This window comes from Acomys russatus, chromosome 10 (assembly GCF_903995435.1).
Source record: "Acomys russatus chromosome 10, mAcoRus1.1, whole genome shotgun sequence".
NCBI lineage: Eukaryota > Metazoa > Chordata > Mammalia > Rodentia > Muridae > Acomys > Acomys russatus.
The window spans coordinates 49,027,436-49,054,413 of record NC_067146.1 but is presented as its reverse complement, the minus strand read 5'-3'; the positions used below and the strand labels follow the sequence as shown (position 1 = coordinate 49,054,413).

At 39.7% G+C, this 26,978-nt stretch overlaps 1 protein-coding gene across 5 annotated transcripts in view; it reads right to left on the bottom strand.

Annotated features, from left to right (window-relative positions):
* Positions 1-26,978, bottom strand: part of Magi2 (membrane associated guanylate kinase, WW and PDZ domain containing 2) — a 1,455,764-nt gene that overhangs the window by 314,468 nt on the left and 1,114,318 nt on the right. For all 5 annotated transcript variants that reach the window (XM_051152089.1, XM_051152090.1, XM_051152091.1 and 2 more), the window contains exon 7: positions 10,403-10,460. In XM_051152089.1, coding sequence (XP_051008046.1) covers positions 10,403-10,460 — 58 coding nt within the window. The remainder of the gene's footprint in view (positions 1-10,402; positions 10,461-26,978) is intronic.

Below are 26,978 nucleotides of genomic sequence, written 5' to 3'. Positions count from 1 at the left end.
AGGTATCTGATCATTTCTAATCTGGTGCCTTTTGTTTAAACTCCAAAGCTTTTTGCTTCAGGGTCATTTACTAAATACAAGAAAATATTTTGTAAAGAACTGCTTCTAAAACAGCTGTTTTCTAGGGGCCCATTTCGTCCTACGAGGCCTAGTTGAGCCTTACTGGCTATGTGCCCTGGGAGAACTCAAAGCTTTCATTTCTCATTTTGCAAGTGTGACGATTGGCATCCTGATAATTTATGTGAAAGCGTGCTGCATGTAAGCTAGAGCTGTACAACGGCTATTTCTAGTATTATTATCACAAACTTTCAGCTACTTAAGGTGGCATACATGCGTTATAATTTCCTGGTGTATGTCCCTGAAACTGCAAGCCTCTTGTCAGCAACAGCAGCATCACTTTCTTGTACTCCTTTCTCATCAATATTACTTAGCTTAGAGAATTACCAATAATACTTAAGAAATGCTATTGTTATTAAGTTTGGTGCAATTCTGGCCATAAGAGTGAATTACATATTTCTTAGAAATCAAATTTTTCCATAGAACTGTTCACTTTGTGGGGTATATTGTAATCATGAAATTACTGGAAAAACCAAGTATTACCAAAAGAAGAACACACACACACACACACACACACACACACACACACACACACACACACACATTTATATTATTAGTAAATATAAAATAACAGTTTTGAATTACTATGACAACCCTGTGCTATATACTGACACCGAAATGGAAATGCCTATGTTTAAATGTCCTAGTATTTTATCCTTGTCAAAGTGTCTGTGCTTTAATTTCTTGACTCATGAAATGGAGCACATACTACATGCACAACAAACACTCTCCCCTCACCTGCCCTTTCATTGCTCCTTCTCTTCATCCTTTGCCTTTTCTCTAGAACCTACCTACCCAGGATCCAGGAAGCTGCAGGGCATGCACGCCAGGTAACTAACGGTGCACCACATGTGTGTGGCTGCTGAGAAGCAGTAAGTGAGAGGTCTTAAAACTGCCCTCAAAATTTAGAATCCACCCAAGACATTGAATCCTTTTGCCAGCACCCTTTCTGTTCTGCATTTCTGATTACATTAATTTATAAGTTGAGGAAAACATTTGTTTGTTGAACAGATATTTAAAAGCATCAGGAATATCCTGGATGTTTAAAAAGTGTGTAAAACTGAAATAGTACCTTTCCGCATCAGACACCAGAAAGCAAGACTGCACGTGTATGTTCTGTTTATCTCTAACTGGGCATGTTTTGTGCTTGTGCTTTAAAGAAAACCTTTAAGCCAGGAGGCTTTCTCTTCTTGGAAAATTTGGGAAGTGACTCAGGAGAGCGGCAATCCTGTGATGGGGTTTTCTGATCGGATACTCTCAAGCCCCTTTCCCGCTTCCTACATCTTGGCAGATGCGCATCATTAACCAGGCAGTGGACGCGGTTTTCCCTGAACAGACTCAATGTTACATTGATGATATCAGGCAGCCCTTTCGGGAACTGCACACAAGTAATGTTTGATAGCGGCAGATGTGTGACATCGTGTGAAAGACTTTGAAAACCTTCACATGAAAATCACATCTGTCAGTTCCCACTATGATTTTAAATGCCATTCTATGGCTGGCTTGTCTTCCCGTGCCAGAGGAGGCAGCTTGCTGAAAAGCCATCCCGGGAAACTGTGTCTTCTGGATAAGCTGCTTAAGCAAATTGTGTAACTGCCATTAAAACCGGAATGTACCCAGCAGACATAATTTCACAAAAGAGGAGAGAAATCCACATTTGTACAAAAGTCACAGCTGCTCGAGCATTACAGCTTGCATGCTTTTTGCATTAATTCCCCCCCTCTCCCCACTTTATGAATGGTGACAGTTACATTTCTCGTTAGCAGCTTCGGGACTTCTTAATACATTGCAAAGTGCATCGCTAGCACGGATCAGGTGTCTAGCAGGCAAACTGGCCTTACTTCTCTTGGCTAGCATTTACAATAGAGCTCAATCTACTTGCTTGACTTGCAGATGACATGTTGTGTTGAGTAGGGCCCACTGTACTTAAAATACAGTTCTACATGCTGTGAACGAGCGCCCTGAGTTCCTTGATTGGGCCCCGCAATTGAGGGGCTTTATCTTTTGTCTCAGGTCTTGTTCCCTATGGCCAGGCTACTCAGGGGCCCTCTTCACAACAGCAACCACAGACCTGGTGACTTCATAATTCTTGTATCAAGAGATCATTTCACAGGGCTGGGTAGATAACACAGCTTCCCTGCCTTGAGCATCTTGCTGCGGAATTGTTCTAGATCTAGAGGGAAGTTAACATGTTCTTGAAAGAGTCTTCATTGTCCCTAGTGTTGAGGCTCAAAGGCTTGTCTGGAATATTATGTGTTGGACACAGGAGAGGTATTATTAGTAAGAATGGAGTCTGGGCTCTATAGCCAAATTGCTTCCACCCACATTTTAGCCCCACGTTCAGTGGTATGTGGTCCCTAGGGAATTACTCGGCTTCGTTGGCAAGGGTTTCCCCAATTGGAGGCCCTTTGCTTTGTCATCACTGCAGAGGGTGGTAAATGTGGTAAAGGCTTTTGAGGAACCCAGTTCATGGCACACACTGCACATGGAGCAGATGGTAAGTATTCTGATGGGATGATAATGCTTCTGCTGCTAAGGATTTCTTCCTTCTGGCTCTTGGATACATTATACCCATAATTTAAAAGTTAATGTATAACATACTAGACATTTAGTTAGTTTATAACATACTAGGCAAGTGATAGAGGTCAACACCTGTGTGTTCAAGGCTTTGCAGCATCTTAACTGTTAAACCATCGATTGCTGAAGTTCCTATTTGTCTGGCCACTTTGCTTGGTAGGAAAGTGTGTGTAGGACAGCTGGGCCAGAAACACAGCACTGGTTTCAATCTGCCCTTCCTGGCTGAGGGCGGAGTCCATTTTGTAGATTCTAATCTGTCTTGTTAGCTATATGAAGACTGGCTAACTGCTAAGGGGTCCATCCCTCTGCATGTATGGATTTAGGTTGTGCATTTTTCTTTAAACAACTGGACAAGGTTGATGTTTTTCATTATTTTGTAAGCAATAGTTGGGGTGCATAAATGGATGTATCGTTAATCACGAAAAGTGAGAACTCTACAACGAATCCACTCCTCACTGCCACCACTGTCATCAACAGCATCAATGAGCCATTTATTTTATTTTATTTATTATTTACATTACATTCTGGTTATAGCCTTCTCCCTTGTCCTCCTTGTTCCATCCTTCTTCCCTGTTTCCCCTCTCCCCCTCTTCAGAAAAGAAGAGCTCCCCGGCCAGCATATCAAGTCACATCAGGACTAAGCATGTCCTCTTCCCCTGTGGCCTGGTGAGTTAGCCCTGCCAAGGGAAAGTGATAAAAAAAAGCAGGCAAAGGAGCCCATGTCAGAGGCAGTCTCCAATTTCCCTTAACAGGGGACCCATATGAGGACTGAATTGACCATCGGTTGTATCTGTGTAGGACACCTAGGTCCAGTCCATGCATGGTCCTTGGTTGGGGCTTCAGACTCCACAGGCCCCTAGGCTCTGGTTAGTTGGCTCTGTTGGTCTTCTTGTAGAGCACCCGACCTCTCTGAGTCTTTGTATCATCTCCCCACTCTCCCAAATGTTTGGATGTGTGTCTCTGCTTGTGTTTCCATCAGAGGCTCAATGGAGCCACTCAGAGGACAGCTATGCTCCCATCTGTAAACATAATATTTTTCACAGTGTCAGGGTGGGCCAGGCATTGGTTGGATATTTCCTCAATCTCTGCTTTATCTTTGCCTCTGCGCATCTTATAGGCATGGCTAGTTTTGGTTTGAAGTTTTGTGGGTGGGTTGGTGTTCTCTTCCCTCCACTAGAAAGTCTGTCTAGTTCGAGGGTGGCCTCTTCAGTCTCCATGACCCCTGTTGCTAGGAGTCCCCCTCATATCCTTCCTGGAGCCTACCCTGTTGTAGGTCTCCAGCTTGCCACAGAGACGTCCCTGGCCAAGGTTTCTTTTCTCTCTGCAAGCCCTCTGTGCTCCTGCTCCTGCTTTCCCCAGGTATGATATCTACTCTCACTTCTCTCCATGCCCCACCCACCCTTACCATGTTTCTACTCTCTAACCACTTCTGCTGTCTATTCTATTTCTACTTCTGAGTAATATTCAAGTATCCTTCCTTGGCTCCTCCTTGTTACTTAACTTTTTTGGGTCTGAGAATTGTTGTATAGTTATACCGTACTATGTGGCTAATACCCGCTACTCTGGGTTTGGGTTACCTCACTCATATGATCTTTTCTAGTCCCATCCACTTGTCTGCACATTTCAAGATTTCCTTGTTTTTAATAGCTGACCAGCATTCCAGTGTATAAATGTACCACAATTTCTTTATCCATTCTTCGGTATAGTGGCATCTGGGTTGTTTCTAGTTTCTGCCTATTATGAATAAAGTAGCTATGAACATAGTTGAGCAAATGTCTTTGTTGTATGGTGGAACATCTTTTGTGTATATGCTCAGGAGTGGTATCACTGGGTCTTGAGGTAGAGCTACTTCTGAGAAAGCACCAGATTGATTTCCAGACTGGTTGTACAAGTCTGCACTCCCACCAACAATGAAGGAGTGTATCCCTTGCTTTATATCTTCTCCAGAATGTACTGTCACTTGGTTTTTTCATCTTAGCTGTTTTGATGGGTATAAGATGGACTCTCAGAGTTGTTTTGATTTGCATTTTCTTGATGACTAAGGATGTTGAGAATTTCTTTACGTGCTTCTCACCCACTCAGTATTCCTCTGTTGAGAATTCTCTATTTAGTTCTATACCCTATTTCCTAATTGGGTTATTGGGTTTGGTGGTGTTTAGTTTCTTGAGTTCTTTATATATTTTGGATATTAACCCTTTGTCAGATGTAGGGTTGGTGAAGATCTTTTCCCAATCTGCAGACTGCTATTTTCTTCTACTGACAGTGTCCTTTTCCTTGCAGACATTTTTCAGCTTCATGAGGTTTCATTTATTAATTGTTGATCTTAGTCCCTGAGCTGTTGAAGTTCTGTTCAGGAAGTTGTTTCCTGTGCCAATGAGCTCAAGGCTCTGCCCTACTTTCTCTTCCAGTAGATTTAGTGTTTATAGTTTTATGTTGAGGACTGATCCACTTGGATTTGAACTTAGTGGAGGGTGATGGATATGGATCTATTTACATATTTCTACATGTAGACATCCAGTTGGACCATCACCATTTGTTGAAGATGCAATCTTTTTTCTATTTTTTTTCTTCTTTGATAAAAATCAAGTGTTCATAGGTGTGTGAGTTTATATCTGGGTCTTCAATTTGATTCCATTGATCAACCAGATTGTGTTTACGCCAGTACCATGCAGTTTTTATTGCTATTGCTCTGTAGTACAGCTTGAAAGGAAGGATGAGATAACTCCAGAATTTCCTTTTTTATATAGGATTGTTTTAGCTATTCTGGGTTTTTTGTTTTTCCATATGAAGTTGAGAATGTTTCTTTTAAGGTCTATGAAGAACTGTGTTGGTATTTTGATGGAAATTGCATTGATTCTGTAGATTGCTTTTGGTAAGACGTCTTTTTTTACTATGTTACTATGTTTTCTATGATTTTGTTGAAAATATTTTCTGGGCCCGAGAGCTGGAGACTTTTCCTTCTTTTATTCCTATTATTCTTAGCTTTGGTCTTTTTACAGTGTCTCAGATTTCTTGGATGTTTTGTGTCAGGAGCTTTTTAGATTTAACATTTTCTTTGACTGATGCATTGATTTCTTTAATCATGTCTTCTATACCTGAGATTCTCTTTCCATCTCTTGTATTCTGTTGGTGATGCTTATGCCTGTAGTTCTGGTTTCTTTCCTAGGGTTTCCCATCTCCAGGATTGCCTCAGATTGTGTTTTCTTTATTGCTTCTATTTTCGTTTTCCAGTCTTGAACAGTTTAATTCATCTCCTTCTCCCATTTGACTGTATTTTCCTGTATTTCTTTAAGGAATTTATTCAATTTCTTCAACTATTTGATTGTATTTTCCTGTATTTCTTTCAGGGATTTATTTTCCTCCTTTAAGACCTCTATCATTTTTATAACATCAGACTTAACATTGTTTTCTTGCGCTTCAGGTGTGTTATGGTACCTAGGCCTTGCTGAAGTAGGGTAGCTGGGTTCTGGAGGTGCCACATGGCCCTAGGTTGTGTTTGTGTTCTTATGCTGACCTCTAGCCAGATGGTTGACCTCGGTGTTAGCAAGTCTGGTGGTTGCTGATGGTAATAGGTCTCTAGGATTGTAGATAGAGCTGGCTGTCCCATATGATAGCACTTCTCTGGTTTTCTTGGGTTGTAGCAGGCTTCTGGAGATACAGGGAGTCTCTGACGGCTGCAGGTCTCTGGGATTGCAGGTAGAGATGGGGTCCAGGAAGTGGGGTGAGCTAGGAGCTATTGGTTTCTGATGGCTGCTGGCCTTTGCTGCTCCCTGATGATTGCCAGTCTCCAGGATTGTGGATGGGGATGGGGTCCTGGGAGATGGAATAAGGCCAGGAGCTAGAGTGTGGAACATGCTGTAGGTATAGAGCTACGAGGGTCCTGGGGCAGACTGTGCCTCTGTAGCCAGGCTGTGGTAGGCCAGGAGTTGGGGGAGATTTCTCACCTGTTGTTCCCAAATGGTTGATTGTGTCCAGGACTGCAGATGGAGATAAGGCCCAGGAAATGGAGCTTGCCAGGGAGATGGAGAATGAAGCATGCTGGGGCATTGGGCAAAGATGGCCCGGGCAGACCCCGCCTCTGCTGTCAGGCCCTGCTGTTCCCTGATGGCTGTTAGTCTCCAGGATTGTGGGTGGGGATGGAGCCCCAGGAGATGGAATGCTTCTGGGCACTAGAGAGTGGAGCATACTGTTGGCATGGAGCTCAGAGGGGCTGGGGCAGACAGTGCCTCTGCAGCCAGCCTCTATAGGCCAGGAGCTGGGGACAGCAAGCCAGTATTTTCTTGAGCAAAGATTTACAGAGATTTATAAAGATAAGCTTATTTTCCTTAATTTTAGTTTTGAGATTACAATTACATGTCTCCCCCTTTCCCCTCCCCCAAACCCTCCCACTCTCCTTCAAATTGGTGACCTCTTACTTCACTTATTGTTTTTGCATGTATATATGTACATTCCTAAATTTAAACAACTCAGTTTGTATAATGTTACCTGCATATATCTTTTCAGGGCTGACCATTTGATAACCTTGCTTTTAAATTTTAACTAAATCTCAACAATTGTAAATATGATTTCTTAAGATGTTTCCATTAATATTATCACTGTAAGCATGAATGATATATTAATATAAGGGGTGTGTGTGTGTGTGTGTGTGTGTGTTCGTGTGTGTGTGTGTGTGTTGGTATAGGCTAAACCTAGAATCTTGAACATGTTGGCAAGCATTCTATTACTGGGCATAATTTCAAAATGGTAGTTTCAATTGTTTTATATCTACACTAGAAAATTTGATAACTTAACATAGACTAGAAATGTATTGCTTTTCTGTATAAAGTACTATAAGAAGGTAGACAACCTCCCCATCCCAAACAATTACGATGTGTGTCTCAAAAGTGCCACTTGGCCTCTGTTTGTGTATCTGTTTGAGAAGTTTCAAGCGCAGGACTACTTTCAGAGCCGATATGTACCTGTGCCAACGGCAGCATCATGGGGCCAATACACAGGTGAAAAGCCATGTAAATAGACACATTGCAACAAAATATATGAAATATATGGCAAATGCTCTTTATTGTGAAGGATGACATTCCTTACTTCAGGAAGCAAGAGTACACACACACACACACACACACACACACACACACACTTATTTGAGGTATTTAAAATATGTTGGTGAGTTTTTCAGAAAACATTTTTCTGAGAAATATTTGGATAATGCTCCACTTAATGTTATCTGTATGCTTGGATTATGTGCTTACTCATGTCAGTTTTCTCCCTGGCCTGACATGGTCACATATCTAGTAACTAATATTAGTTTACTCTGTGGAGTCCTGTAATAATGAGGCCGTGGTAAAGAGCAGAGCCTTTGCCTCATTCTGATATGTGGCTGTGACCTTACAGTCACTTGAAACCTAGAATTGCAAGACTCGCTTTTCTGACCTATTTGGACAAACAAGATTGGAACTGGAAATTAGGTTCCAAGGACATGAAGAAATCATCTGAAGAAATTAGAAGAATGCAGGTAATCAGCAATCTAGGACTTGAAGACTAGACCTGGCCCAACTTTCTTGCTTTTGTAAATAACATTTAGGGGTAGAGCACATCACACATGTGAGTGATACTGGCAGTTGCCTGTGCACCAGAAAAGATGAGGCTGTAGGGATTCCCAAATATTTGTTACCTGGATCTTCATAGATTTTCCCACACTGAGACTAAGGTGAGGGTTTTTGTTCATTGATTCCACAGGCAATTTATTTAAAAAAGAGATATGGCATGTCGCACACTTCAGTCCTGTGTCATTATATGGAAGCATGTTGGACTTCAGGTGCCACATGCTGAGGTGTACTGTAATCTGATCAAGTGGACTGAGATAATTCAGGTATAGAACTTAGAGGTAGAATGCCTTTCTAGATAGGTTTGATCCTGAGCATGGCAAAAAACAACAACAACAACAACAACAAACAAAAACAAAAAACAAAACAAACAAACAACAAATAAAAAAACCCTATAAACCAAAAACCAAACCAAACCAAAACATGAACAAGAATCCAAGCAAGCAAGGAAGGACCTACTAAACTTACTGTTAAATTTATTAAGGATTAACTTTTATTACTATTAAAAATACTTATTTTCATAGATTATCGGTTTAATAGGACCCAGAGTCCTTGAAAGTATTTACAAATGCTAGAGAATCTTTCTTTCTGTCTTCAGATGATTTCCCTTTGTCTGTCTTTATGTCCTTTGAAGCTAATTTCCAGTGTTCAATCATGTTTGTCCAAAGAGGTCAGAAAGATGACCCTCACACTTCTAGGTTTCAAGCGAAGTTCACATAGACACGTCAGAGTGAGACATCTCCTTTCTTTGCAACCAGGAATAACTCTATGTATTATCTTACTTTTTATATCTACTGCATGTCCACACATTAGAGAGTAAACACTGTGTGAAAAGTAAATGAGCCGAATTCACCTTGACCTTAAATATAGACATGGTGAGTTGTGGAGCCCAACTTGGGGCTTCTCCAGAACATGTGGGGGGCGTGTCAAAGTAAGTGAGACAAATGTTCATAGAGGAGAGGCTCAGGGCAGTGGGGTTCACAGGTCCAGCTCACCTGAACATCTGCAGCACAAAGAAGGGTTTGACACCTAAAAAAAGCCAGGAACTACTTGAATAATATTGCAAGGCAGACAAGTTTTTTCAAAAAAGCCATTAATCTTTGACCCCTGACCATCCGGATTATGATAAGGAGAAAAAGAGTTCAATCTTTTATTTTTTTTTTTTTGGTTTTTTTGAGACAGGGTCTCTCTGTTTTAGCCTTGGCTGTCCTGGACTAGATTTGTAGACCAGGCTGGCCTTGAAGTCACAGCCATCCACCTGCCTCTGCCTCCAAGTGCTGGGATTAAAGGTGTGCACCACCAAGCCTGGCAAGAGATCAATCTTGATAGATAGTGTGAAAGCCTATGGATTGGCAATCCCTGCCCTTCTTGGGTACTGTTTAAGAATAAAGGTAGGTTTTGTGATTCATTCAAATAACAGTAAGGAAACCACATGATAGATAAGAGTTACACATTCTCTATCAAAAGAGAGTTCTGGAAAGAAAATTACATAATTTTAGAACTTTGAGTATCACTCTCTTTCATTAAGGAAAAATATGTGTATAATAAGTCAATTATGAGTAGATCTCTAGTCTGACTTAATACAAAGATGGAGATAGCATGTGTTCTGATTGGATATGTTAATGAAACGAAATGCAGCTACCAATGGGTAACATAAAAGTCCAGTGTATGGAAAGGACACTGCAGCTATATCGTGTGGTTCTACAAAGGGAAAAGCACCAAAGTTTTATCTTATGCTTCTGTGGGAAGGCATGGCTGATTCATTTAATCGAATTTGAAATCTGATATAATAGAACATCTCTTCTGCAGAAGCATCCAGCTCCCATCATTTTGATTTCAAGAAGAAAAGCTTTCACTTAAGTATCTTTAATTGCTCATTCAGAGGACTGTGTGGAACACGTTTTTCCAATTGGTGTTTCTGAATCACGAGTCTAAGAAGCTGCAGAACCAAGAACTAGCTAGCCATGCCTCTAGATTCCTTCTGGGTATTTCGGAATTAGATGAGAAAGAATTAAAGGGGCTGTTAGCCACACATGCTCAATAAAATAAATGCTAACACAGTTTCACAATATATTAGTAACGAGTTAATATCACGCTTAGAGACTTACTCAACATAGTAAGTGCCATACATGGGATCATCGATTTTTTCCCAGCCATATGGAAGCTCTGAAAAATAAAAAGTAATTTCTTTCAGTAAATAAAGAATAGAAAGCACAATTTTCTAATAAAAGTAATACAATTTAATTATCTATAGATTAAAGAAATGGTCGTCCAAGCAGAATAAACCGAATAAAGCCGTCAGTGTTTGCCCAGATTTCAGACACCACATTGTGGGAGCTATAAGAAGCACTGGCTTGAAAACTGGCAGTTAAAGCCAAAGCTCTCTTCCTGCAGATTTCCTGCTGGGCTTGGTGTTTTGTTCCCACCAAGCATCGTAGGCTGGCACCTAATCATGTCACCACCATCCAGTGCAGTACAGAAGGCGAGCCACTTTCCTCAGAGTACCTGCTGCTCTCTTATTTATTTGTGTTGTGAAAGGAGCATTTTGGGATAAAGACCATATTTTGAACATATATTTCTGAGGATAGCAAATTGTTTGTGATGACTGAAACAAAGATGTTACACATTTTCAGTTGATACCCAACTACTGAGATGGCTAGCATCATGCCGTGACATTCCTACCTCATGGGTCAGAATTTGATGCTGCCAGGATGCTTGCTAGGTATGGTTTTTTAAAAAAAAAAAATCAATGTACTTTTTTTTAAATCAAGAGTGTTTCTAATTCTTTAAGCTTAATTCTAGTATACTCACATTGAGAATATCAATAACATTATGAATCCTACTAGAGGCAAAAAACATGTCGTTTGAAAACAAAGGCTTTACTGTCTAATACTGCTTTGTACATATACAGAGGCTTCATAAGAAAATCTGAAAAATAGAAGAACACTCAAATTTCCTTGCTAAACATTATATACATATCTTGAAAGCTAATTTGTGTGTTTGCATGCCTATATTGTATATTAAGAGACATTCACTAGTGTTATTATTATTGTAGTAACATATATTGCTACGGCCAAAGCAAAGTTATTGGAAAAAAATAGAATTACTTGAAATTTTGCCATACAGAAACAATACTGTTAATATTTTGGTGACTATATTTCAAATTACTTTCTATATTTACAGGCTAATTTTTAAAGTGCATATTATTATATAGCTTAATATTTTACTTGACAACATGTCAGTGGTATGAACATTATTGCATGATACCACTTTAAATATGACAAAACAGTAGTCTGGACATGGCTTAGGATTCACAGTCTTCTACTATTGACCTGGTGGATCTTCTGTTATGCACACCATCTGTGCAGCACACACTACAAACTAAACCGTTTATGTTTAATGTGATATTGTTCATATATTTTATTTTTTGAGATTAAGATATTATTACATCATTTCTGCTATCTGTTTTCCCTCCAATCCTTCTCATGTACACCCACAGTACTTCCTCAGATTCATCACCTCTAACCACTAGTTTTACACTGTTGTTACATAGATAATAACTACTTCGTCCATATAATGTTATGTGTGCAACTCCTGTACCTAAGGTGCAGAGAAAATTGCAGAAAAAGGGGTAGAAAAAAATCTAAGAGCCAGAGGACTAGAAAGTCTGTCAGAAGCTTGTATCTCCTAGAAATATTAGGAAAGATACACTCAAGAGCTCTCAATAACATGGCGGCCCAAACAAGACCTCAACAAGAATCACGCCAATAGACATGCTCACACGGAAGGAGGAAACCTCATGGGCAAGCAAGCCTAGACAACGAACTACTGGAAACCAAGAAATGTTGAAAGAGGTCAGCTTTTTTGTTTGTTTGCTTTGGATAAATTTTGTTAGCCTGTCATCTTCGCATCTGCAGTCTCATCAGGGACACACATATGATTAAATGGACAGATCCCCAATTCTTCAACGCAAACTTTTATCAATATGTAGGTGGTAGAATACAAACTTTTTCTGGGCTTACACAGCTGACATGGCACAGTTTCTCTCTTCTGCTTTATAACATTTCAAGCAGAGTTGGAGAAGCACTATGATTTTATTTTTTATTTCAAAATAACACAAAACAGTTTATTATAATAAGAAAAAGGCCTCTGTATTCAGAGTTAGTTGTGCCATGTTGTTTTGTCTGGGCAGGTGCCTGGGGGTCACTTTCTTGATAACACTTCTTATGCCCAGTGGAGAAGCACTTTTAAACTCAGTGCATGAGGATTCATAGCCAAACGTGATCCATATGAAACAGGAAGATGCTGAAGTAACTATCCAGATGATTTTCATCAAGTAGGCAAAGCTAATAGAGACTATGTCTATAAAAATTCTTTTTTTAAAAATTTCTTATTATTAATTTATTCTTGTTACATCTCAATGGTTATCCCATCCCTTGTGTCCTCCCATTCTTCCCTCCCTCCCCTTTTCCCCTTATTCCCCTCCCCTATGACTGTTCCTGAGGGGGACCTCCTCCCCCTGTATATGCTCATAGGGTATCAAGTTTCTTGACAATACCTAACAAATAACTTCCACAAGCAATTCAAGTAGAAGAGTATTTATAGAATAGAACTAATAGCATGGACATTTGTTACTTGTGTGGCTCAATGCATGATTCCACATTTCTAACCAGTTTAATCCTCTACCAGGCAATTAATAGCATGTAAAAGCGTTCCATGATCAAATGTTTAAGTTATCTTTCACCTTATAGACAACCCCTTCAATTCCTCCTTATTTTTTGGATCTTTTTGGGTAAATCACTAATTCTGACGTGCCTGCAGAAGTAAAGGTCATTGATTATCTCTGTCAGATTTACAGGAAAAAAATGTCTGGGGACAATTTACTATATGTGCTCTCACTTGCCACCTTGAATTCTCAGATTTTCGGAGAAATCAGTTTTCTTCTTCCTAGGATGTTGGTTAGTTAGTTGCTTTCATGCTTCATATTTCCCAAGAAAATTATTTAAGGACTCATGATGAACATTCTACTTTACGCCCGTCAGAATGGTTATGATTAAAAACCTCAAGTGACAGCATATGCTGGCAAGGCTGTGGAGCAAGGGGAACGCTCTCCCATTGCTGGTGTCAGTGCAAACTTGTACACCCATCTTGGAAACTGTTCTGGGGGTTTATTAGAACATTCTCTACAGTTGAGTGGAGAGTGGGATATGACTTTCTCATGTACTTGGGTGCCTCACATTTGACCACGTCCCCTGGAGGGGGAGACCTGGTGGCACTCAGAGGAAGGACAGCAGGTTGCCAAGAAGAGACTTGATGCCCTATGAGCATATACAGGGGGAGGTAATCCCCCTCAGGAACAGTCATAGGGGAGGGGAATAATGGGAAAATGGGGGGGGGGAGGGAAGAATGGGAGGATACAAGGGATGGGATAACCATTGAGATGTAACAAGAATAAATTAATAAAAAATTTAAAAGAAAGAAAAAAAAGAAAATTGGGAATAAGTCTACCTCAAGACCCAGCTGTACCACTTCTGGGTATATAGCCAAAAGATGCACCACTATACCACAAGGAGACTTGCTCAACTATGTTCATAGCTGCTTTATTTGTAATAGCCAGAAACTGGAAACAACCTAGATGTCTCTCAACCAAAGAATGATAAAGAAAATGTAGTACACTTACACAATGAAATACTATTCAGCTATTAAAAACAAAGACACCATACAATTTACAGGCAAATGGATGGAACTAGAAAAGACCATTCTGAGTGAGGTAACTCAGACCCAGAAAGATACTCATAGAATGTATTTATAAGTAGATATTAACCATAAAGTACAAGATAATCATGCTATATTCCACAAACCTGAAGGAGCCAAGGAGGGCCCAAGGGAGGATGTTTGAATCTCACTTAGAAGGGAAAATAAAATAGACATGTGAAGTAGATGGAAGCGGGGGAACTGCGTGGGAGATGTGGTAGGGAGGGTAACTGGGGTGTAGATCAGGTATGGGGAGAGTAGGGTTGTGGAAGGACAGCAAGAGAGAATAGAAATTGGTGGGAGGTCATCTTTAGGTCATGGGAGGTTCCCAGGGGTCTACAGTAGAGACCTTAGCTGAGACTCCTAACAAGGTATTAAGGGGCCTGAAGTCACTACCTCCTATACCCAAGTGGGACTTCCAATGGAGGGGTCGGTCACCTATGTACCCATAAAACCTTTGACCCAAAATTTGTCTTTCCTAAGGAAGCATAAAGATGGAGCAGTTTAAGAGAATGGCAAAGCCACCTAAGACCCACCCCATGGGAGACAGCCAACACCTGACACTATTAATGATACTCTATGCTTGCAGACAGGAACCTAGCATAACTGTCTTCTGAGAGGCTTCATCCAGCAGCTGACAGAAACAGACACTCACAGCCAAACAATAAGTTGAGTTTAGCCAGTCTTGTGGAAGAATGGGAGGAAAAACTGATGGAGCTGGAGGGGTCAAGGAACCTGCAGAGTCAACTAACATGGGCCCAGGTGGGTCTCACAGAGACTGAACCACCAATGAAAAAGCATGCATGGGCCAGACCTAGGCCCCCTACACATATGTAGCAGATGTGCAGCTTGGTCATCATGTGGGTCCCCTAACAATGGGAGTAGGAGCTGTCTCTGACTCTGATGCCTGCTTTGGGATCCCTAGCTGGGCTATCTTGTCTGTCCTTAGTGAGAGAGAATGTGCTTAGTCCTGCTGTGACTTGAGGTGCCAGGGTGGGTTGGTACCCCTTTGGGCCTTCCCTTCTCTGAGAAGGAGAAGGAGGAAGGGAGAGCTGGGCATGGTGGTGGAACTGGCAGGAGAGGAGAAATGGGGCTGGGATCAGGCTGCCAAGTGACTAAATAAACAAATAAATGAAAAAAAAAAAAAGAATTCATGATAAAATTTTGTTATAAATACTGATACTTTAACATCAGGTGGTAGTGATTTTGGTTCATATTTGGGGATGGAATGTTACACATAATTAATTCTCTATTACAAACATACATTAACACCTTTAAAAAATTACTCTTAGTTGACAGGTGTATGTAACAAGAAAACAATAACAAATATATTCATTGCTTCACTTGTAGAGGTGGTAGGTATAAAAAAAGCAATCAATGTGTAAAAAGGTAAGTGTATGTGTATACAAATGTGAGAATGTGTTTGTGTATATGTGTGTATATGTACAAATATGTCAATGTACATGCACATATAGTTGTTTACATTTACCTAAATAGGGCTTTTAGTATAGAAAGAAAAAAAATTTAAATTTATTTTAATGATATGTAAAGACATAAAATTATGCATATTTAGTAGAGTGCCATGATATATGTTTTGTATAATGTTTCAGATTAAGCATATTTATGTCTCTAAACATTTATTGTTTAATACGGTAAAAATGTTCAAAAGCTTGCAGCTTTTGAAAATACAGGGTAAAGGATTGCCAACTATGGTCTCCCTACTACAGAACAGGATAGCAGAAGCCTTGCTTTTTAGAAAGGCAGCACTGTAAGTCTCTGACATAGACTTTGCTTTTGAAAGAGCAAAGAAGGATTTTAGCCAGGATGCAAGTGAACAATCACAAAACACACATGTAAAAAGAAGCAATAATTGAGATTAAAGCCTAAAGGACAAATATCTCCCAGATGATCAAAGTTGAGAATTATCTTTCATCGTGAAAAACAAGGTATTTGAAGTTGAATTCGTTTTATAAAACTAATTATCTCTCCCCAAATTAAGCTAACATATCAGAAGAAGAGTTTTTAACATGGTACTATTTACCCTAACAAGAAAGCATGCACCTAGGAGCCTTTGGGCCCTGAACCACTTACAACACTGCATTAAACAGCACCCGGGAAGTCGGGAGATGACTAAGGTCACATTGACAAAGCAGCACAGACCACACAAGATGGAGAAACACACACCCGAGATCAGCGAGGTTAATACAGAATTAGGAACTGGTTTAATTGAGATTTTCTTCAAGCCACAGAATCGTGGTGCAAACTTGGTGATAAGATATTTCAACCCTGCAAATGTCTGTGCATAATCTGTAGTTAGTCACCAACATTTTAGAACAGGAACAGGATTGGAAGATTAAATGGGCGAGCATTCTGCATGGGTGCTGCCAGGCACTGCTTTTACATTTTTAACTTTAAAGTGTATTTTATTATATTTGGAGATTTATTCCCCCAGAACTTCCCCACCTCCCTGCACATCCAATTTCATGTTCTCCTTTCTCCCTCCCACCCTCCTTTCGCGCCGCCACTTTCCTCTCTTTCTTAAACAACATTGCTCTTTCCATTTAAAAAAAAGTGTTTTAGGTTCAACCTACTAACAAAAAATGGAAACATCTATGCTAGGGCATTAAAAAAATAGCTTTCAGGTTACAAAAGGAATATTTATGGACAACTGAAAGATGGCCTACCTTATGGAAATGAGATGCTCACACGAGAGAGCTGTGGAAGTTGAGAACAAATCCCAGGGCTTCTTAGACAAGATCCTATTTGTCTCTCATGCACCACGTCCCTTGGAAGTGCATGGTACATGTCTCTGTGTCTCTTTGACTCAATTCTTTCCAATCTGCATACCATCTCTTCTGCTCATGTGGAACGGGCTATCTCTGCTACCTCATCATGCTTTATGTCTGGGTTAGGCCCCCACTCGTCTGGATGCTCATGGCTTTGTATTTTAAGTAAGGTTGTTGCCTATCAGAATGGCTAAGATCAAAAACTCAAGTGGCACTACATGCTGGCGAGGATGTGGAGAGAGAGGAACACTCCTTCATTGCTGGTGGGAATGCAAACTAGCACAACCACTTTGGAAATCTATCTGGCGCTTTCTCAAAAAAATGGGAATAGGGCTTCCTCAAGACCCAGCTATTCCACTCCTTGTAATATACCCAGAAAATGCTCTACCATACAACAGGGACATATGCTCAACCATATTCATAGCTGTCTTATTCATAATAGTCAGAACATGGAAACAGCCTAAGTGTCCCTCAGTAGAAAAATGGATAAAGAAACAGTGGTACATTTACACTATGGAATACTACTCAGCTATTAAAAACAAGGAATTCCTGAAATTTGTGGACAAATGGATTGATCTAGAAATTATCATAATGAGTGAGTTAACCCAGAAGCAAAAATAGACAAATGGTATATACTCACTTATATTGAGACACTAGCCCAAGGGGCACCAGCCAAGGAAAATATAGGCAGTAAACTTTGAACCCCTACCCAGACCTAGCCGATAGACAGGACATTCTCCACAGTTGAGTGGAGAGTGGGGTCTGACTTTCACACGAACTCTGGTGCCCCATTTTTGACGATGTCCCCTTGATGGGGAGGCCTAGCGGCACTCAGAGGAAGGATAACAGGTCACCAAAAAGAGACTGGATACCCTATGAGCATATACAGGGGGAGGAGGTCCCCCTCAGTCACAGACATAGGGGAAGGGAGTAAGGGGAAAATGGGAGGGAGGGAGGAATGGGAGGATACAAGGGATGGGATAGCAATTGAGATGTAATATGAACAAACTAATAAAATATTAAAAAAATAAAGCTGTTGCCACTTGTCTCTTTCTAAGCCTGTAGCCTATGTTCCTGCAGAAGTTATCCACCCAGTTGATTTTGTTCAAAATAGATTTAAATTAAAAATTAGCATTAGTCATCATTTTAGCATTTCTAAGAAAAACATGCTGCAGTTAATTTTTCTTCCCTGTCTCTCTAGCCTTTTGCCCACTTGCTCACCCTAGTTTTCATATCAAATGTGCTTTTGTTTTATCATGCATATTTAAAGTAAGACATTGGAAAAAGAAATTTCCTTTATTCTCACTACTGATTGGATGATGTCTACTTAGCGATGTGCTGTCAGATGCTTATATCATGGGATATGTTTGGATAATCAGATTTTCTCTGGTATCTGGGGTTAAATCTAGGGCTCCACACACATGCCAGGTAAGCTGTCTACCATTGAGCCTATAGGTCCAAACCTAGCATTTGATTTTTTAATAAAATGAGTCTATGGGATGTTTAAATTTATGTTATTTTTGTGTATTGTACTTTTTTTCCAACAGGTAATTTTAAGAATATGAATTAATTTTGCAATTTCAAATTTTAAAAATTACATTGTCCCATCTTCTTCTTTATTAGAAAAACACCAAATACAATATCCTTGTGTTAACTTTGCTGCTTTGTAAAAGACAGGAGTATGAAATCTATACTGACATTTGAGCCTTCCCTAGGAGTCAGACTTCAGACAGGTGGGTTATGATAATTCACATAAGGGTGTGTGGAAGTCCACTTTGGTGGGCAGCTTAACATCCCTTCCAAAGCCAAGAAGGCAGGCTGCCTGTAATTAAGATACTGGAGCTAGAATATGGATCAGGATGAGGGACACTTCCTTCACACCTATGATTGTAATTGTTGTTGTTTCTTCTTCTTACTATTGTTTTCAAATGGAAGCTCTTGTCAAATTGTACTTTAGAGGTAAAGAATTATAGTAAGAAAGAAGAAACTGGGATGGGATTCTTTGAGTTGAATAATATAGCATGGAGGCACTAAAGACTCTGCCTTCAATATTTTATATTTTTGAGTATACAAATTGAGAAATATAATGACATTTTTTCTGGGAAACCCATGTGCAAGTAATACTTAGAAGTTTTAGAAATTCTCACTGTGAATTTTAAAAATGAATTTTATTTATTGTTTGGAAGTATATATATGTATAAAATAAACTTTTATAAAATCCATCACTGACTCTAACTACCCCTCTCATTTTTACTCCCAACTACAAGTACTTGACTTCATAATTTTCAACTGACTGTGTCCAGTTAATGTTGCTAGCATGTGCATGGGTGCAGGTGTCACAGGGCCACCGTCAGAGGTTGTAACCCTGAAGAAAGCTGGCTTTCTCAGCCCAATAGCCATTAACTGAATTTTTTAAAAGAAAAAATATTATTTTTAGGGGCTGGTGGGATGTCTCAGTGAGTAAGAGCACTTGCTGCTTAAGGATTATGATCTGAGTTCAAATCCGATTTGAACCCATTCTGGTTTTTGTAACGGAATCTATGCCCCAGTGATAAGTGACCTGTACACTCATTTCCCAACCTAGGAATTGCAAGAAAAAGTAATCTTTAGGCCTTTATTCCACCCAACCTGGAAAACAAACAACTTAGCTAAAACTAAAGATCCTAACAACAAAAATAGAGACGATTGATCCTTTACGTTCTGTTCTGTTGCCATATACTCTCACATTTCCTACATGAAGGAGCACCAGCACGGGCCCGCCTGTGGGAAGGCAGGCTGTAGTATACGACACAAAGTATCTTAAAGTCAATAAGGAAGAGCTACCTGGACTATGTTTTATAGTGTTAATACTTAATTCATATTATCATATAGATTTAACATGAGCATTTAATTACTACAGTACATTAGTGACCTTTAAAAATACTGACCATGACCAACTATGGAGTTTGCTGTTGCTACTGATAGAGAGTTCTAGATAGCAATACTTTGCTTAGTGATGTGTGTGTGACTGTGGTCCCAGACGATTACGTCATTGAATTGTGGGGTGCTCATTTTTTGGTTTTGCTAGTACACTCTGTGAAGGGCATGATAAAGGATGAAGTTTCTTAGGAGCTCACCTAAAATAAACCCTACTGTTAAGTGACTTTTGCCTACACATTTGCTTCTTCGCATATTTTACCAAATTTGAACAGGAATGTGTATGCTTTCTTTGGCAGGTATTAGTATATTAGCAATTGTGTACACAGTAATAATTTGGGTACTTACTAATTTCTAGTTGGCACAAAAATCTGTCAAGTACAGTTGTGCAATTCTGTGACACTAACAAGTATAACAGACCTCCTTGAGATGGTGACAATAAATGGCAGCAGTAAAGTATAGTACAAAAATTACTCCTTCTGGTAAAGATTCAGACATGGCCATATTTGGCTTATGTTTGAACGCACTATTAGAAAGTCAAAGAGTTAGGAAACTAGGTGGGATTGGTCTTGTTCTTAAAGAATTGGAGAATGGTTTTGGCTATAAAGATCCTTGGCTGTATGCCCAGGATTTGAAATACACAATTCCACTTTCTTTTTATCTTTCAAAGTCTATATTAACTCTTTTCTCTCTATTTTTCATCACAGTTCACTTACAACAGCTTACTGACATACCCTGGCTTCCTGCACTGTCAAGGCCAACATCTTCTTGAATGCTAAGCAGCTAAAAAGAGGAACACAGATATTCATAATCCATATGGTGACACAATTAAGATGAATAAAGTACTGTAGGTGATACAAGTTATGTTTAAGTGGGTGCACAGGTGCCCCAGCCCACCAGAGTCTCTTGGTGTCAGGGCAGGGAGCATAACAGAAAGAGGCGCTAGGCCAGGAGCTTAGTGTGGACTAACGTGAGATGACAGAAAACACCAGCCCCATGAGATAAGCCTCAGTCCTCCCCAAGGGAAACACATTGACAGAGTCGGTAGTTCACACTATTGCTACCAGGGACGTGAAGAAAGGGGGTTAGAAGCTGAAGGAAATTGATGCCCTTAGAGACTTAGGATGGGAAAGTACTGTTTCACTAGAGGAGCAGAAGGACGTACTCATGAGCAGAAGTGTAGTGATCCATCTGCTGGTCTAGGAATAAAAGGCACTTGATATTAAACAGAAAGTAGCAGGTAATAATCACATAAAGTATCTATGAAAGTTCAGAAATGAAATTCAAAACAACCAACCAATGAAACTTTATTACTCTTGCTCACATGAAGACAAAACCCAAAATACAAATTTTAATAAGACTCTAATGTATTCTGAAGTAAGTACATTATACGAAATAAGACGTTGAATCACATATTTTAAAACCCTGAGCAGAAATAGATAAAGGTAAGAGAGATAGTGAAGAAGAATTTGTGAAAATATTATTTTTGATGCTTTGGTGGTAAGCCTAGGCTTTACCAACTAAGACACTATCTCCAATCATTTTTAAAAGATCTCTGAAATAAAGACTAAGTTACAAGTACCTAAGAATAGAGTCAACTAAAATATAACAGGAACTACCAAGAATGAACACACAAACTTCAAGAGAATCCAAGTTGTGAAAGAAATTAAATGATGAAAAGAATTGGGAAAAAATGTCAGTCTGGATGATAAGTAGTCAATCCAGTGTGGAAAATGGGTACATACGAAGGAAAATAATTATAGAATACTTAAAACTGACCCAAGACATCAAAACGTCTCCTGATTCTCCCTGTGTTTACTGTCTCCCTCCTCTGTCTCTCCCAGATCCATAATTTAGTGCATCACTTCATAGGCACCTACCTAATCAAGAGAATAATCTATTTCAACCAAAATGTGACTCCGAAGAAAGAACTACTAGCAACCATCCAATGCATTTAATTGTAGATCTAATCTTAGGAGTGTAAGAACAATGGTAGAAAAATAATAGATAGATGCTCTATGTTTAGACAATACAGAAGTTGGGTGGCCAGTGTCAGCATATCTAAAATGCTGATAATTGATTGGATAAGAGCTTAGTAAATAAAGAATACCAAAAGGAGAAGGGAAAAAAAATAAAGCAAACAAGTTGTATAGAGAAGTAATCAGTGCAACCTATGATCAATAATCATAAAATACAACAGACTTGAAGTAGAAATTGCTATTAGGAACAGATGGAATTTACCTTTCTTGTTAGGATTTTCTAATCGACTCATGAAGAAGACACAAATGTATGCTACAAAAATGATGTACACTTAAATAAAAGGATTAAAAAGAGGGTAAAAGCGAAGGGTTGGACAAAGATGTATCAGACCAAAACAAAACAAACAAAACCCCTAAACAGACTGGTTAAACAAACTACAAACATTAAACATGTACGAACCTATCTAATAACAAAAGGGTAGCATTTCATGTCATGTTATCAGCGTCTGTACATCCAAGAACATAAGCGGCTCTCATAAAACAGGACCAGTAGTAGTAACCATGAGGAACACACTAATAAAAAGCTATTTTTTTTCAGTTACAGACAGATCAAATTGACAACATTACACATATAGGAGAACTCAACTGATTTTGGTAGGGATATGGCAGGTTTTGGGAGCTCTGAGTGCTTCCTCATTGCCCCCCAGGTCCCCATGACTAGCTTTATGCTTTGGTAGTGAGGAACATAATCTTCTCAAGCTTGCATGGAACAGGTTCAAAATTTCCTTCAGATTATATCCCAATAAGTCTTTAACGTTGAAGAGCAGAAATAACGTAACACTATAGATACTAGGTATTGATATCAAAATCAGAATTAGAGCAACTTTTACCTAGAAATTTTAAAAGCTTCCAATAAACAACTGTTGCATCAAAGAGAGAAGGTAAAGGAAGTTGAAGATTTTTCTAAATGTATTAAGAATGGAAACAGGAAATGTAAACAGTTATACTGAAATGTGTTACCAGAGGAAATATTATAGCATAATATATATATATATATATATATATATATATATATATATATATATATATATGAAAATGGGAATAATGAATGTTAATTCCTAATTTTAAAACCTGTAGATATATAGCAGTGCATTGGAGACGTGGCTTAGTGGTAAAGAGCACCTGCTGATCTTCCAGAGGACCTGGGTTCAGTTCTCAGCATCCACATAGTGGCTCACAACCATCCTTAACTCCAGTTTAAGGGATCTGGTTGCCTTTGTGAGCACCAGGTGTATACACAGTGTGCAAATGTACATACAAACATACAGTCTAAATATTTATATACATAAAATTAAAATAAGCAAATATTTTAAAAGTCATTATCTAGTCGTCTTTCGCAAAATTGACTTTTTGAAGTTTATTCTGTCTCTTGAACTGTAATGAAGTAGTGCAGGGTGTTTTGTGTCCTCACAAAAAATATGAAATAATGCATTTGCTCATTGGCTGGATTTAACTGTACCGTACTGTATACATATTCTTCAACCAGAATGTTCTACTTGGGAAATATTTATGTCACAGGTCAAATTTTTTAAGATCTACAAAATACACATCAATGATACCCTTTAAGTCGCACATTTATATACACATGCACATGAGAGAGAGGGAGGATACACAAATGACAAAAGTGAAAACTTACATTGTGGGAAATAAAAAAAAGTCATACTAATAAAAATGCTATGTCTCTACGTATCAGCAAAGTAACCCAAGCAATGTTACTGAAGACCACAAAGAAGTATGTCACATACAGTGAAATAAAGTGCAAAGAGGCAAGCAATCATAAATAACATCAGAACATTGACAATAATCAAGGAGTAATTTGCATACATTTATCCCATTGAAACTTAAAATGTGAGTGAAGTAGATGATGCTTTAGAAAAAAATATGAAAATTAGCTCCAGTAAGAAGACAGCTTAAGTGGACAGATTTTCAGTCTATTTCAGTTAAATATGATTATATTTAACTCCAAGCTCTATGTACAAGAGATACACTTCATTATAACCTGTGTATGAAGAAGGGTTTCATATCAAGATTCAAACTTTAAAAAAAATGACTAAATAAGAGTAAAAAAAATCACTTGAAGAAATAAATGTTAAACTGGGAGAAAACCTCAAGCTCAGTTTGTTTCTACTCTACTCTTATACCACTGAACCTTATTTCCCACACTAGATATTTGTGTTCCTCCACCCTGACATACATGCGCGCATGCGCGTCCACACACACACACACACACACACACACACACACACACACACACACATGGAAGCAGATAATTCTGCAGCAGTGCACACTGGCTGGCTAACCTGTAATGCAATGCTATCCCTCTGGAGAAAATGTCTCACCCCACAGTTTGAGAACTCAGCCACAAAGCCTGCCTCCTGCCTCAGGTGTCAGCTCCAAGCTCTGGGTTGTCTCACCCTTTCTTTTGACCTGCTCATGTAAACTGGGGTTTCAAAGCCCTCTTCTCCCCAGGTTTGAAAATTGGCTAAGTAGGCTCATAGAACCCAGGGAAAGGCATATTCTTTTTTTATTACAAGGGGAATTGCGGCGTTAGCAGGGATAGCTCAGTTGGTTGAATGCCTATTGTATTAAGGCCACTATAGGAGATACAGGCACAGAGAAGCAGAGGGTGCCACCAGCCCTCCTGTACTCTGGGAGCAAGTCACCCTCCCAGCCCTGCCAACTGCAAAGACCTGCTCTAAGTTTGCTATCAAGGGCGGCTTTCCAGACGCTGTACATTTGGTTCTTGCAATGACTCGTTACACAGGCATAACTAAACGTGGCTGACTGGAAACCTGTGGATGACACGGAGGACTGACTGGTGTTAACAGACAAGCGCATCAAGGCCTGTCTGCTTAGATTCTTGTTGGCTTCTAATACATGGCATTCCTTCCTGGTGTGTAGTAGGCAGGGACCCTTTTGAAACACAAGTTTTATGTGCGTCTATCAAACTGGAGTTTCTATAGCTTTCCTTGGAATTGGAGTAATGAGCCAGGGGCTAATATATATTTTCACAACCAGACACAGCCAGTTTATTAAAGTGTACATGGGTGATCCTTAATCATATTCAATTTCATCATGAGACACATGGACCTTATTATCAGACTGAAGCAAGACTCCATGTGTATCAGACTCATAAAAGTCCAAAATCTTAATGATTACACCCTGAAAAACATCTGTGGGGAAACTGGTCACTCTCTCACTGGTGCACACACAAGGCTAACTCGGCCTCCGTAGAAGGGAAGAGGGCAAAGCAGAGGATGACCAGATAGCCCAACTCTGCCAGCTCTCTAAGAAAGACTATTTTTCTAAAGTTTCCTCCTCAGCAATAAAAAAGCAAAGGCGGAAGGTTATTCATTGCACCATGATTTTATAGTAATTCCATGGATACCATCTACAGACCCAGGCGGGAACGTCTGGCTGAATAAACATGCTGCGTGTATACAGCGCCATTCTGTACAGCTGTAAAATTTATGAGGAGAATCTCTGTGACCTGACAGAAAGTTATTATTGGATATATTGCTACACAGAGACATCTGCGCTCAGTTTTGAAAGAAGAGCCACAAGAAGAACGACTAGAAGCTAAACAAACTGCTTCAATGTAAGAGGTGGTGGGTATGTTTCTTTACCCTACATTAATGCTCACATTGTCTAAGTCAAACATTAAGCTTAAAAGATAAAAAAAAAAAGCCTAAATTGTATTACAAAAGAGGCCAGTGACCTTAATGGCATATATAATTACTAGCTACCTAGAAAAAGTAATTAAGCCAGCTGTAGAATAAATCAGAGATTTTAAAACAAGTGTCTCATTGTTGAGAAACCTACATGGCAAAAGCGTTGAAAAACAATCAGTGTGGTTCAAAGCAGGAAAAGAAGGGGGGCATTTAAGATGGCATCTGGTTTGCTATGCTTTTAGGAAAGCAAGGGGGTTATCAGAATGTTAGCTTCTGGAGTTTGGGGGTTCATCTCTGCTAATTCTTATCTCATCAGCATTCTTGAACCCTGAGGGTGTAGACTTTAGGAATCCCGTGACAGAGCAGAAATAAAGCTTATGTCCAAGGTGGCTGTCCTGGTTACTTCGCCATTGCTGTGGTAAACACCATGACCAAAAGAACAACCCGGAAAAGAAAGGGTTAATTTCCCTTCTAAGTTCCCTTGTACCATGGAAGGGAGCTAAGGTAGGAACCTGGAGGCAGAAACTGAAGTGGAGAGGTGGAGAATTGCTACTCACTGCCTTGCTTCCGAGGCTCGCTCTGCTTGTTTTATACAACCCACGACCACCTGCCCAGGGCTGGCACTGCCCACAGCAGGCGGGGTTCTTCCAATCAATTGTTAATCAAGAAAATGGCCACAGACATGTGTACCTGCCAACCCAATGAAGGGAGACCCTCAACTGAGGTTTCTTCTCCCTGGCGACTCTAGTTAGTGTTATGTTGACAAAGGATAAGTAGGGCAGTATGGGAAAACACCAATTTTAGTGGTTGAGACCCAAGACCAGGCAAGAAACAATTCCCTGGGAAAGTCCTCCAGGTGATACCTGCTCTTATGATGACAGCCACCAGAAAGCTTGCATGTGAGAAAGAAATTCCCAGCACTGTGGTGCTGCAGAGGTAGATCTCATTCATTCTGGAAATGTGCCTTTTCATTCCAGATTCGTAACAGGACAGCCCCGGACTTGCTACACATCCCAGGAAGTGGTCCACTGAGCATAACGCATAAAGGCATTGATGCCAAACACTTGCCAACACAGGCTTTTCGAGAACCCTGGAGGATGCATCACAGCATCCCTGCCCTTTAGGATCCCTGCCCAGAGTTGCTTTCCTGGCTGATGGCAACAAGGTTTTGCTCATGATGGAGTAGGCTGGGGGCTCATGAGTGGGAATGTCTGGAGAAGATATCAGGTCCAGAGTGGAAGGTTGGGCACCCAGAACCTTCTTTCTTTTTAGACTATCTTGTATAAGTCTATACTTATAGACTTGTGTAAGTATACAGTGTATAAAGCAACACGAACTCGGGACCTCAGAAGATTGCCTGAAAACATGCCTCCCACCCCCAGTACTGGAAACGTGGCTCTAGTTGAAACACTATTTAATTATCTTATAGAAATCGACAATGACAGCTTGAACTGCTGAGCCACCATCTAGCAAGTCCAAAATGAAGACTTACTCAAGACAACTTTTTTTCTTAATTCT